A 12439-nucleotide genomic window follows, 5' to 3' on the forward strand; every position below is an offset into this window, starting at 1 on the left:
TTCGTCCAGCGTCTGCAGCGACGACGACCAACTCCTCCTGCCGCTCAATTGAGCTTTATTTCCCGCTTCGACTTTCGGTGAACGAAGGCCTGCTCGCCAGAAAGGCACATCCTCCATACTCTCGGCACCATGTCCACTAAGTACGCCTTCAGCAAGGGCCTCAAGGAGCTCAGATTCCTCTTCTGCCACTCTTCCGCTCACGGCGATGCGACAAGGTTAGATCGACTCCAATCCTGATATATGTGGAGCTTCTCCAGTGGGAGCGGTTTTGTTGCGTGATCTACGCTGACTATCCCGGCGCAGAACATTTTTAAAACGGGCGTACCCGACGATGAAGAAGCATAATCCCTATACGCCGATTTTGATCCGGGAGGCGGCAGACATTGAGCCGAGAATATTTGCGAGATACGGTGCGTATACTTGGACTGACGGAAAGTGTAAGAGAATGCAGAAACCAATGGCTGACTCAAATTATGTTATAGAGTTTGGAAGGGAAAAGCAGCAATCACTGTTAGGTACGTGCTCATTGGGAAGACAGTGAAGTACCGGTGCATTGCACAGACTAATAGTATTTCTAGGCCTATCGGACAAGGAAATAGAACAATTAGTCACTACATTGGTGCAACCCAAGGAATAAGAGTTGTCCGTGTTGGATTTTATTGTTTACGACTTAGACCCGGCATTTTTCTCTGTACCTATATATCACGAAATAAACCTTCCTTTTCCAGAACGCCCAATGCAAATAGAAAAAAAAAAAAAAAAGATTCCAAACCCGGAATTGAATGATACCAAAGTCAAGGGGCATACGTGGTGTCCGACCTCAATTGGTTACAACCTCCCCGAATCGGAATTGCGCCCAGCTCATGCTACCTTCCGGCAGAGTGAACAATCTCTTTCCCACATCATCTCCCGCAGCCCCGGCTCCGATATGAATTGGCAACAGATGATCAAACGTCGGGTGCGCCTGTCTCGCGTCGGGTCTTTTAAGCAGATCCCGAAGAGCCCTCTGCCTATCCGCAGGTGCAGTTGCAACGGCTTCGTTGAGCGCCTCATCAAAACTTGCAGCATATGGTAGCGGCCGTGGATCTCCAAAGGTAAACCGCAGATCGCGCAGGTTATGCACGGCCATTCCAGAGACGATTATCTGAATATTCTCTTCGCGGAGTTTGGAGACCGCTTGACCGAGACGGAAATGTTGATCAGGATCCTCGGTATCGAACAAGGAGACTTGGACAACGGGCACGTTTAAGGGGTTGTCTTCCGGGTCAAATGCTGATGGTGCAGTTTAGTACATGTACCCACAGGCCGCGCGAGCTGAATCCATCTGAAATTGAGTACATACCACACTTGAAACTCGCCCAAACCCCGTGGTCCAACCCTCTCTTGACCCCCTCTACATTGATGCCCGCATCCCGAATGGATTTTATAACCTTTTCTGCAATTTCCCGACTCCCGACATGAGGATATTTCTCTTTATAATAATGCGATGGAAAGCCATAAAAACTTCGTTCCCAAGACATCGTCAGCACAGGTTCCACCTGAGGCCCAGCAAGCCTAAAACAAAACTCACTCATATATCAGCTCCGTAATCTCTGCCGTATTAACTTGAATCGTATCCCTTCCACCCTGCCAGTGCGCAGAAAACACAACCACAGCTCGGGGTCTGACTTTTGTCGTGATCTCCTTGCCGATTTGCTGCAACTTGCGGTAGGCCGGATGATCATGTTGGTACATTATACTAGGCTATAGAATGTCGTTTAGAAATGTGCCGTCCGGCAAATAAATGAACAAAGTATAGCTCAACCACCCACCCCGCCATGACTTAGGAAGTAAATAGGCGTTTTACGCACGCCGGTGGCGGCAACGGACAGCAGCTCTGCTTCTTGAGAAGCCATTGGCAACGATTCGGATTTTCCGGGCTTTACGGAGCTTTGCACGCTTCCAATTCCTGTGGTCGTGAAGCTTCTTCCAGGCGCGATTCCTTTCGCCTTCCCGAACAAACCAAGTCGATGCGGAATGGGCCCGGGTCGAAGATACCACGCTGCCAGGATTGCGGCCAACACGCTCAGACAAATGCTAACGAGGAATCTGACCCCGCCTGCGCTACCGGCGCTGGTGTTATTTGCTGCAGGTGAATTCACGGCTAGCTGCGTATTCTTTGCGGGTGAGGAGGGTACAGACATTGATTAGGTCATAAGCAAGAACGGCTACTTCGGAGTCGAGACTATGTCCATTCCTTTCCTTTCCATCGCCTGGAATTTAAGTCAGATGTAACATTATTTTGCTCCACGACGGCCATAATGGCGTGATTCTTCAGCCGTTCTCTTGCTGCTGAAGTACGTCGCGGAATTCGGAAACGGCAAGGAGCTGCTTACTAAAGGGAGTGAACGCGAAGGCCGAATTTCCGCCCTCTGCGCAATGCCAGGAAATTCCTCCGCCGAACTCTTTGAAGTTATGAGAGAACAACGCAGGCCATCAACTAGAGTATGTATGTAACTCCCATGATCTTGCCCGACGAGGAATCAACTCGCTAGAAACACAGTGCTGAAAAGATTTTCTAACCGATCCCAAGACCAACGCGAAGACAAACGCAGCGTACAACGTACGTATATATATATGCACGGGGCTGCTCAATCTCAACAAGTAGGCAAAAAGCGTGAAAACTGGCCTAGCATAAACTGCCAGCTAAAGGAAATGTCACCAAAAGATAATTGATATCAATAGAACTACATGCATAGTTACCCCAAAAACTCCGCCAGAATCCCTTTGTATACCTCCGAACTCGGGTCTGGAAAATAGGTGGCCCAGCCTTCAAGCGAAGTTACAAGGAGATTCTTCTCAATAATCTCACTTGCTCTCATCTTCAACTCTCCAACGTCCCAGTTGCACCACAGCATCCGGCCCCTGGCAAAATCCGCTTCGCTGCTCGCAACCCAGACTGCGAAGGCCGCCGGAAGGCTTGCTGTTCTTCTCTTTTAGAAAACCCCAATCGTCCATCTTGTTGATAAAATTTAGCTTACCATCATCGATTGGGAGTGCTTTGGAGACTTTGAAAAGCGTGTTGGCCATCTCTGTCGGAATGATACCTGGATGAATGCTGGTAAAACGTATATGGGAACATTCTCTTTGAAAATGCTCCATTATCTTCGTACTGGCCAATTTGGCGGCACAATATGCGGAATGGCCGGGCCTAGGAAGAGCGTGACAAGCACCGCTGGAGACGTGCACGAAGACAGCTCCGGTGGCAGCTGCAAAGGGGGCGAACTCGCGTACCAGAAGGAAATTGCCTTTGACGTTGACCTGTTTAGTAGTAGTTTAGCACCTATATGTACACATCCACCGAGAAGGGCTACACGGAAAATTCTATACGTCGAAAGCTTTGAACCATTCACTGGTTATTGAGTCCGTGACACTTAACAGCTCGGGTGAATACCCCGCATTCGATACGAAAACATCCCAAGTCCCATATAACCGTTTGATGTCGGCTGCTAGTTTGCACACAGAGGGTTCATCGGCGATATCAGCCACCAGCACGTCGACCTCAGTGCCAGGAAATTCCCTCTTGACCTTCTCCTGGGTTCGCTTGAGAGTCTCGATCCTGCGACCGAAAATCACAATTTGGAGGGCCCCCGCCGCGGCGAAAGCCTTGACAATATGAGGACCGATTCCCGATCCTCCTCCGGATATGACCACTTTCTTTCCTGTAGCTGCGATGGACGGATTCTGGCTCGGGTCGATGGTCGGATAGATTTTGTTATGCCATACCCTAGTGAAAGATGGAAAGGGAAGTTGGTTCGCCATGGCTAGTAGAACGGATAGTCAAGTGGATGTATTGCACCTCATCATTAGAATTGTAGAGGACATTGGTTGCAGCTATATATTCCCTGGCCTTCTCGTTATGCTCTTTGTCATGTCATTGACTTGACGTTAGATTCATATTATACGTCAAAACGTTATGCTGGCCAGAGCTGCGGAGATTTGGGCTTCTTTCCAGAGTATATTGACGAGGTCGTCAAGAGCTCTCCATTTGATCAGTCCATCACAGAGACATTTCAAGTGCAGGAGGCAGTGGACAAGACAATTATTTCCCGAAGAACGACCTGACGCATATATCACAGTCCACCAAATATTCAGAACCGCGGACATCAGCTAGCTTCGAAAATCAAAGTCGATTGTCAATCGTTACTCAGCCAATCAGCGCCGCTGTTGGAGCTCGAACAGAGGGGGCAAACGACACCCATAACGATGGCTGACGATGGCTTCGAAAGCTGGAAGCGGAAAACCTATCAAAACCAACTTCCTTAACTAGTAGAATAGAAAGGGCAGGCTCTCAGTATAAAACCGAAGACAAGTATCTTCAAAGTGCAATGGCTGAACCTTTTTTGGAGAACTGTTCTGCGAATACTAGCATCAGTGAGAGAAGATATTGGGCTGACTCTTGGACATGGCTTAAGTCCTCGAGGATTCTGCAAGGGCGTTATTATTGACCATCTGGGTGAGCGAGCTTGTCCTCTGCTCCAGAAATGCCAAGCCGGCCGTTGATTCCTCGGCTGGAATCCCCGAAGCATGGGCCTGCGGTGAGTTAACCGCTGCCAGCCGCCCCTTTGACCCGAGACCGTTTCTCCCGTCCTCCCCAGACAACTTTCGCACTTTTATCTCTCACTTCCCCAGCTGTCTCCCCAGTAAAAAAAAAAAAAAGAAAAGAGCCATTGTCCGTTTGAGACTCTCTCACAAGCCCCCAACTACCCTCTTAATTGCGGTGTGCCCTTTCGGTGATTAAACTCGAAGTCAAGTTCCATCCACATAGCCCCGTCTTAAACAATGGCTTTGGCTGCGAGAGCTTCCAGACAGGCCCTTCGGGCCGCGAAGGTACGGTAGAATCGCATTCGATGGGAGTGAGAAGTACCATTGCTTATCCAATTTATCATTGTTTAGGCCTCATCCTCCCGCACAGTGGCAGGCTCCTCCAGATCTTACGCTTCTGCGGCCGAATCCGAACTTAAGAGCGTCTTCCGGAGCGTCCTTCCGGCTAAGAGAGCTCTGCTCAAGGAGTTGAAGGAGCACAATGATGCAAAGATTGGCGATGTCACGGTTGCCAATGCCATTGGAGGAATGAGAGGCTTGAAGGCCATGATCTGGGAAGGCTCCGTCCTTGACCCCGAGGAGGGTATTCGATTCCACGGCCACACCATCAAGGACTGCCAGCAGATGCTTCCCAAGGGTACCTCCGGCACCGAGATGCTTCCCGAAGCCATGTTCTGGCTTCTACTCACCGGCCAGGTCCCAACTACTCCCCAGATCCGGGCTTTCTCTCGTGAGCTTGCTGAAAAATCTCACCTCCCCAAGCACATCCTGGATATGATCAAGTCCTTCCCCAAGGATATGCACCCAATGACCCAGCTTTCCGTTGCTGTTGCCGCGCTCAACACCGAGTCCACCTTCGCCAAGAAGTATGCTGAGGGCTTGAACAAGGCCGACTACTGGGAGCCCACCTTCGACGACAGCATCTCCCTCCTAGCCAAGATTCCCCGTGTGGCCGCTTTGGTATTCCGACCCAACGAGGTCGACACTGTCGGCACCCAGCAGCTTGACAGCACCCAGGATTGGGCCTACAACTTTGCTGTCCTCCTCGGGAAGGGTGGCAAGGAGCACGAGAGCTTCCACGACGTTCTCCGTCTCTACCTCGCTCTCCACGGTGACCACGAGGGCGGCAACGTCTCTGCCCACGCTACCCACCTTGTCGGAAGTGCTCTCAGTGATCCGTTCCTCAGTTACTCCGCAGGCCTTCTCGGTCTCGCCGGTCCTCTCCACGGCTTGGCTGCTCAGGAAGTTCTCCGATGGATCTTGAACATGCGCGCCAAGATTGGCGACAACTTCACCGAGAAGGACGTCAAGGACTACCTCTGGAGCACTTTGAAATCCGGCCAAGTCGTTCCTGGCTATGGCCACGGTGTTCTCAGAAAGCCCGATCCTCGCTTCGAGGCCCTGATGGACTTTGCTAGCACCAGACCAGAGATCATGAACAACCCGGTCTTCAAACTCGTCAAGAAGAACTCCGAGATCGCCCCTGGTGTCCTCACAGAGCACGGCAAGGTATGATTAGCCTTATTTAGTTTTTTGGCTCCTACGTCGTAAGATCTGACATGCTGACCATGTTCAAAAACACAGACTAAGAACCCCCACCCCAACGTTGACGCTGCCTCCGGCGTTCTCTTCCACCACTACGGCTTCCAGGAACCTCTCTACTACACCGTCACATTTGGTGTCAGCCGCGCCCTCGGCCCACTTGCCCAGTTGATCTGGAGCCGTGCCCTTGGCCTCCCTATCGAGCGCCCTAAGAGTATCAACATGCAGGGATTGCTCAACTCTGTTAAGAAGAACTAAAATTTTTTTCAAAAATAGAAGAGTATCTTTCTTATATGTATGTACTATAAATGGGGATGATAGGTGAAAAAAAAAAAAAAAAGGGCAAATGTTGGGTTCTAGCTTGACGCGCCAGTGCAGTTCGTTTTTTTGCTCTTATATTTCCGGGGCTCCTAAGCGACTCCTTTATTACATTTTATGGCTACATACATTGAGAGTGGCGGAGGAAAAAGGGTGTTCATTATTTGTAACTTCCTACTGTTTTGGTTATGTGATGATGATAGCTGATAAATATTACTGTTACCTCTTTTTTCAACTTGTTCAATTGCGCTGATGTTGATATGCATCTTGCTGATCTTATTACGAGAGTCATGATTGAAACCACCATTGACATTTTCCAGTTTTTAACGTGCAGGAAAGTGAAGTTGGATCAGGAAGAGAGTTGATAATGATGTAAAGCCCTGCACACCGCTTTTACAAAAGGCTTTGAACGAATGAAAGGCGCGCTCACAACCCCCTTTAAAGGGTGTTACTTGTAATGAATACCGGGGGTCGCTAGACATCATGAGGAGGGCTTAAAATGCCATTAGAAATCTAGCTATCTTTAAGGACCTTGAACGTCGATGCCACTGGACTCTCATGGACAAGATTTCAATCTTTTGACTCAGTTTGATTCTCGTCAACTCAAAAGGCACCAAGACATCACATTGGATGGCACAGTAAAGCCATGACTACTCGTGGGCCATTGCTGCACACACGCTGGCTTAGATTCGTGAGCAGAAATTTTCACCGCCTGTTCTCACTGAGGTGTGCCGGCGAAACAAACCCATCGCAAGTTGCGGCTGAAGAAGGCATGGGAAACCAGGACGATCTGTTCGAGTACACTTCAGGGAGATGGATGTATGTTCAGGTGTACTACTACCAGAGACTCCTGTTCGAAATTGCACATATTGATCTAGACCATGCAGATACAATGAACCTCGTCGCCTTGCCGAACGCCACCTAGTGTTCAATGTTGATGAATTGAAGAAAGCTGCCGCAACTGCTGTCGGTAGGCCAGTTTCAGAGATAAGAAGCATCCGAAAACTGGCTGAAGGGGGTTTCAACCGTGTCTTTGACATCTCAATGAAAGATGGCTCATCTCTACTTGCCCGACTTCCATATCCGTCGACGATGCCCCGATGCCTTGCAGTAGCTAGTGAGGTCGCAACATTAGCCTTTGTTCGTGCTTGTGGCATTCCTGCCCCTCGTGTCCTAGGGTATTCGGCGCATGATAACCCTGTCGGCGTCGAGTACGTCTACTTCATTCCACCACAACTCCCCAAAGATCTTGGTTCCATGGATGCAGATGAGCATACTATAGCATGCGAGCAGTTCCGCCGCCGTCATGTGCACTTCTTTTATCTGGGGTTCACGCAGAAACTGAATGAGCCTCATTCAGAGGCCCTTGCACAGGAATTTGGTCTCCTAAGACGCCGGATATTTGACAATGCAGGCAGTCCGTGGGAAGGCCTCAACACCCCATTGCAAGTGGATATCGCGCAGGTGTTGCAGAATTGGTCAAAGATTGCTGCTATCTGTTCAGATGGAAGCCTTCCTGCACGTCCTGTTGTAATTAGCGAGCAGGATGCGCAGAAGAGGGCAGCACTGGATGATTCACTGCGGGATGTGGACACTGAACTGGAACAGATCAATGGGTTCCTTGGTGTTGGGTCTGATGGATGGACATCAAATGAATTGTTTGAACAAGCAAAAGAGAGAGCACGGTCAATCAAGGCGGAGGGGCTTGCCGCAGTCGATGATGACCCATAGCTGAGGCGGATGACTGAGCAGCATTGGCCCTTTGATGACTACAACGAAGACGAGTAAATGGTTCAGTTGATATAAATCAGAGGTAGGATATTTCTATCGCTGAAAAGGTGTCTGTTATAAATCTTCCTTCCATTGTGTGCTATTTGTTTATCTTCGCTTGCGAAACCCAGGACAAGACAGATATTTGTATTATTTGATTTCGAGGCCCAACCACTGCTGTTTTAAAGCTCACTTGAGGGGCATTGCCTGACTACTATCCCCTCGTCCGGCCGCCAGGCAAAATTAGCGCCTTGGCACCAGATTACAGTAAAGCCTCTATATAACAAATCAATTTTGGAAGCCTTTTCAGTTCGTTATATAGAGGGATCCGTTATATAGAGCTAGCATACAAAATATGCTCTAATATCCTGCTGCTGCTGATTTTCAAGCTTCTGAGCCCCTAATCTTCTCTCATAACAATTTAACTGTTGAATAGCTCTGTATCTTCCTTATCCTGCCACTCTTCATACAAGTGAAGCTTTTTCACCATGTCATCAAGGCCTTGTTGGAGAGAAAAGAATTAAGAGTCTTGTGGGAGTGTAATTTCTTCTTCTGCTCAATCAAAATTGTGGTTTGGTGGGGCATTTTGGTCTTTTTTGGTCTTTTTATAATGATATATTAAGAAATCTTGAGAGATATTCAATGAATCTTGTAGTATACAGGTTAACGAATATTTTGTATGGAGATTTAATTTTGGAAGAGATTTTTGTCTGTTATGTAGAGGATTTGTTATGTAAAGTGATTGTTATATAGAGGCTTTACTGTACAAACTACAGCACTAATGGCGTTTTTCTGACCAATAGGTTCACACACTAAAATATATGGGAATCTATTGGTTAAGCAAAACACATTCATAGCTGGTTTTTGTGTTGATTTTCAAAAACGTGTTTTCATTGATATATCAAATCAGTACTCCGTACGGAGTACGGAGTATAGAGAATTCTATGAGACCCATCACACCAGCTAGAGGACCGGACTGCCAATTCTCTGGTGGCTGCTTGACCATGCAATAATCAATGCTTATATGCTTTACCAGCTATCTTGTCCCTGCTCTACTACTAGGCTGATTGGGCATATGGCATTCTGGGAACAACTCTATAAGGCTCTCTTCAAATCTGCTGACCCCCTACTACCACAACAATCAAATATGGATCTTATTCATTCACAAACTACATTACAAATGAAGAAAGGGCAGGTCCCTAGATCACTGTGTGGTTGCTCAGCTTATAGTAGCTCTCTGCCTCAAGGGGCGTTGCTGGGAAGAGTGCCATTCTATGGAATTGTACGGAGTACTCCATATGGAGTATATATATCCATACTGGGCCGTAAGAGGTGCGCTAATAGAGCGGCCTGGCGGAAGGCGTGACGCTTAGACGATCGCCTCTACATTGTTGGGCTGCCCACTGAACGTCATCGTCTCCACCCCCGCGCTGGGCGGAACATCCCCGGGCTTGGTTCCCCACTCGCTCTCCACCTCTCCGAGCGTCAGCTCCAACGTCATGCCCTCAAGGAAGAACTCATGTCCAATCCAATTCCTGCTGTACGGCTCCCCATTCAACGTCGCGTTCTGGATATAAATATTTTTATAAGCCGGGTCGAAGTTGATGTTTCTTACTGTTGAGGTTTTGTTTGTGAGAGGGTGGGTGATGCTTATTGACTCGAAAGACGGGGGCATGATGAAGTAGATGTTCTGACCTGGGTTAGGGAATAAACCCATCATCGTGAAGACGGTGAAGCCGCCCATCGCGCCGGAGTCATCATTCCCCGGAAGGCCGCTTCTCGAGCTATTGAAACGGGACGGAATATATGAATGTACTCTTTTGGCCGACAGGCCAGGCCGCCTGGCGTAGTGGTAGAGGAATGTGTTTAGGAAGGATGGCTCGTTACCGATATCGAGGATGCCCGCATTGTGAAGGAAATCAAGGCGTTTTATGAAATTATCAACACCTCCAAAAAGTCGGATGAGCGCAGGGATATTGTGTGGAACGAAACTGGAAAATCGTCAACTAGAGAGTATAGACGTAAACGATGGAAACTTACAACTGGTAATCCCAGATACTGGCTTCAAATGTTTCCTGTCGATTTGACGTTAACGAGCAGAATTCATCAAGGGAGCTGCAGAGAATAGGATCTTGATAGCCCCATGTCCCGTTCAAATATTTTGGCTGCAGGAACCCAACGAAGCCTGTGTCTTCGCCATTTATAAACGAAGACTGGTCATGTTTAAACAAATTTCGCCAATTATCGGAACTTTTCATATATTTCTCGTAATCTTGCTCGCTTTTCCCAAGACTTTTGGATAGAGTGGCAATACAATAATCATTGTAAGAGTATTCCAGAGTCCGGGAGATGCTTCTTGAGTTGGTTCCGAACCCAAGGTAGTCGAAATCCAACGCTGGGATATAATTTAAAGACTTCCAGCTTACCATCCCTCCTCGACCTTGGTTAGACCAGTCAGCAGGCTCCTTTTCAGCATCCTTGACAACCGCTTCATAAGCCAAATCCCAATCAATGCCTTCGCTCACATTTTTTAAGTAAGCATCAGTTATCACAACATCAGCACTTGATCCGCCTTGAGTGAATCCTTTGGACAAGCTCATACGGCAATCAGGCAGCCAGCCTTCATATTTGTACGTGTCGAGCAAACTGCGTATCATCCTCGCCAGTGCACCGGGGTCAAAAATAGCGAGTAGTGGGAGCTGGGATCGGAATGAATCCCACATGCTAAAGCGATAAGTTAAAATGAGCCAAGATTATACGTTTAGGTAAAAATACATACCAATAGAATGAGTCAAAGTAAGGTTCCTCGCTCTCCCACAAAGGGTTTTCACCGGAGTAATCTTGAGGAGATATCATCGTCCTATAGATTGCGCTCCAGAAGGTACGCTGTAAATCCTCACCAGCTCCACCAGGATTCACTCTGATGCCATTAAGCTTAGACCTCCAGGTATTTTCTGCACGCGTTTCAAGGCCGTGGAAATCCCATTGAGACCCGGGTATCTCGTTCATTGCATTTTGACAAGCTTGATCGGCGCTTATAAAGCTAACTCCCACTCGAGCGGATACCTTGGTGCTGTTAGAGGCTCTAAACCTCACAAACGTACCGGCTTGGATATAATATAGATTAATACCGCGGGTGACAAATAATGACTTGGGATATGTCCCGGCCCGGTTATCAATAAAGATGCCCGTATCAAGAATATCAGCACCGGCGAAGTCAACACAGACGTGGGACACAAATGATCCGCTTCCAAAGCTAGGTAAAAAGGTCCCATTTGCTTTGATCCTTCCACTGTCATCAATGCTAACGGAGGCATTTTGCCTGCTATCATTCAAATCAGTCAGATCCAGAAGTACGACAGGACTTTCATCTTGTTTCAATTCCGGAAACGTAAAACTATACAAAGCAGCATGCTCGGTAACCGTCATTTCCGCCTCAATGCCATTGACGAGATTCAGCGCAAAGTATCCAGGGCTGGTTTTTACAGAGTCCTGCGCGTAGTGAATAGCCCTTATCTCCTTGGGGAACTTGCAATTATTAATATCATCGCCGGAGCACTGCTGCGGGAAGAGAGGAAAGTTTCCAAGAGATGGATTCCCGCCCGTGCCGGAATCATGCATGTGCGAGAATCCAGTTACTTTGCTGCCATCAGTTGAAAACCCAGCTGTCTTTTGGCCGTCCACGTCAGCGACAGCTTTTGCCATTCCATATGGAAGAGTCGCCCCGGCGAAAACATTTCCACCATTGACTGTGCCTATGAGCTGGTCGACGAAACTTAGGGGATCCAAATCCGGGGGCACTGCGATCGTTGGATGAATGAAGAGAGAATTTAATAGAATAAGTGCTTGAATGTGTTTCCTGGAGAGCATCATGGGAATGCCTGAGAGAAACTAACAACGTAAATTTCTGGTTATCACTAATCGCGAGACGCCTATTGCCTATGCCCGGCACTGCTAAGGAGATGTCAGTATATCAACGGGATACCGAAGGATGATAGGCTTGAATCAATAGCTAGGCCAGTGAAATTAAGGAGCGATTGTTGTCAATTTTGATGCTGGGTATCTGCCACCCCCGGCTCGGCCCGCCGCCGATCGTGGGGGTGTGTTTGGACGCCCGGGACTAACCAGAAAAAGAATAGTTTCCAGCAAATGATTACAAATACGTGGAATGAGTTATTGCGGACTTGACGGTGCAGGAGGTTGACTTACCTACAAAGCAAATCAT

At 48.1% G+C, this 12439-nt stretch overlaps 6 protein-coding genes across 6 annotated transcripts; 3 read left to right on the plus strand and 3 right to left on the minus strand.

The window, feature by feature from the left end:
- The first annotated feature begins 24 nt into the window (after nucleotides 1-24).
- On the plus strand, nucleotides 25-1388 carry CIMG_10111 (NADH-ubiquinone oxidoreductase 105 kDa subunit). The gene is made up of 4 exons (XM_001239088.2): nucleotides 25-215; nucleotides 304-410; nucleotides 483-515; nucleotides 579-1388. The coding sequence occupies exons 1-4, from the start codon at nucleotides 130-132 to the stop codon at nucleotides 635-637; spliced, it is 285 nt and encodes a 94-aa protein (XP_001239089.2). The 5' UTR covers nucleotides 25-129; the 3' UTR covers nucleotides 638-1388.
- Nucleotides 649-2280, minus strand: CIMG_10112 (aromatic ring-opening dioxygenase LigB subunit). Its single transcript, XM_001239089.2, has 4 exons — nucleotides 1812-2280; nucleotides 1571-1743; nucleotides 1343-1503; nucleotides 649-1272 (listed from the first exon to the last, which is right to left on the minus strand). The coding sequence occupies exons 1-4, from the start codon at nucleotides 2181-2183 to the stop codon at nucleotides 821-823; spliced, it is 1158 nt and encodes a 385-aa protein (XP_001239090.1). The 5' UTR covers nucleotides 2184-2280; the 3' UTR covers nucleotides 649-820.
- Nucleotides 2281-2738: 458 nt separating this feature from the next.
- CIMG_10113 (uncharacterized protein) lies at nucleotides 2739-3801 on the minus strand (the record flags this gene model as incomplete). The annotated part of the gene is made up of 3 exons (XM_001239090.1): nucleotides 2739-2962; nucleotides 3021-3300; nucleotides 3370-3801. 3 exons carry the CDS (start codon nucleotides 3799-3801, stop codon nucleotides 2739-2741), a joined length of 936 nt encoding a protein of 311 aa, XP_001239091.1.
- Nucleotides 3802-4692: 891 nt separating this feature from the next.
- On the plus strand, nucleotides 4693-6677 carry CIMG_10114 (2-methylcitrate synthase, mitochondrial). Its single transcript, XM_001239091.2, has 3 exons — nucleotides 4693-4869; nucleotides 4936-6093; nucleotides 6169-6677. The coding sequence occupies exons 1-3, from the start codon at nucleotides 4822-4824 to the stop codon at nucleotides 6382-6384; spliced, it is 1422 nt and encodes a 473-aa protein (XP_001239092.1). The 5' UTR covers nucleotides 4693-4821; the 3' UTR covers nucleotides 6385-6677.
- Nucleotides 6678-7090: 413 nt separating this feature from the next.
- On the plus strand, nucleotides 7091-8175 carry CIMG_10115 (uncharacterized protein; the record flags this gene model as incomplete). The annotated part of the gene is made up of 2 exons (XM_001239092.1): nucleotides 7091-7263; nucleotides 7332-8175. The coding sequence occupies 2 exons, from the start codon at nucleotides 7091-7093 to the stop codon at nucleotides 8173-8175; spliced, it is 1017 nt and encodes a 338-aa protein (XP_001239093.1).
- Nucleotides 8176-9583: 1408 nt separating this feature from the next.
- Nucleotides 9584-12087, minus strand: CIMG_10116 (alpha-1,2-mannosidase; the record flags this gene model as incomplete). The annotated part of the gene is made up of 3 exons (XM_001239093.2): nucleotides 9584-10205; nucleotides 10255-10938; nucleotides 10994-12087. 3 exons carry the CDS (start codon nucleotides 12085-12087, stop codon nucleotides 9584-9586), a joined length of 2400 nt encoding a protein of 799 aa, XP_001239094.2.
- Between the last annotated feature and the right edge of the window lie 352 nt (nucleotides 12088-12439).

The sequence above is a fragment of the Coccidioides immitis genome (assembly GCF_000149335.2).
Source record: "Coccidioides immitis RS genomic scaffold supercont3.5, whole genome shotgun sequence".
Classification (NCBI taxonomy): domain Eukaryota; kingdom Fungi; phylum Ascomycota; class Eurotiomycetes; order Onygenales; family Onygenaceae; genus Coccidioides; species Coccidioides immitis.

Bases quoted from the DNA above. Each gene is read 5' to 3' on its own strand.
- CIMG_10111 (XM_001239088.2), top strand. From the start codon at position 130: ATGTCCACTAAGTACGCCTTCAGCAAGGGCCTCAAGGAGCTCAGATTC. The intron at 216-303 runs GTTAGATCGACT...ATCCCGGCGCAG, and splicing joins GCTCACGGCGATGCGACAAG to AACATTTTTAAAACGGGCGT. The intron at 411-482 runs GTGCGTATACTT...ATTATGTTATAG, and splicing joins GAGAATATTTGCGAGATACG to AGTTTGGAAGGGAAAAGCAG.
- CIMG_10112 (XM_001239089.2), bottom strand. From the start codon at position 2,183: ATGTCTGTACCCTCCTCACCCGCAAAGAATACGCAGCTAGCCGTGAAT. The intron at 1,744-1,811 runs GTGGGTGGTTGA...GACATTCTATAG, and splicing joins ACTTCCTAAGTCATGGCGGG to CCTAGTATAATGTACCAACA. The intron at 1,504-1,570 runs GTGAGTTTTGTT...TTGGGAACGAAG, and splicing joins ATTACGGAGCTGATATATGA to TTTTTATGGCTTTCCATCGC.
- CIMG_10114 (XM_001239091.2), top strand. From the start codon at position 4,822: ATGGCTTTGGCTGCGAGAGCTTCCAGACAGGCCCTTCGGGCCGCGAAG. The intron at 4,870-4,935 runs GTACGGTAGAAT...ATCATTGTTTAG, and splicing joins AGGCCCTTCGGGCCGCGAAG to GCCTCATCCTCCCGCACAGT. The intron at 6,094-6,168 runs GTATGATTAGCC...TCAAAAACACAG, and splicing joins TCCTCACAGAGCACGGCAAG to ACTAAGAACCCCCACCCCAA.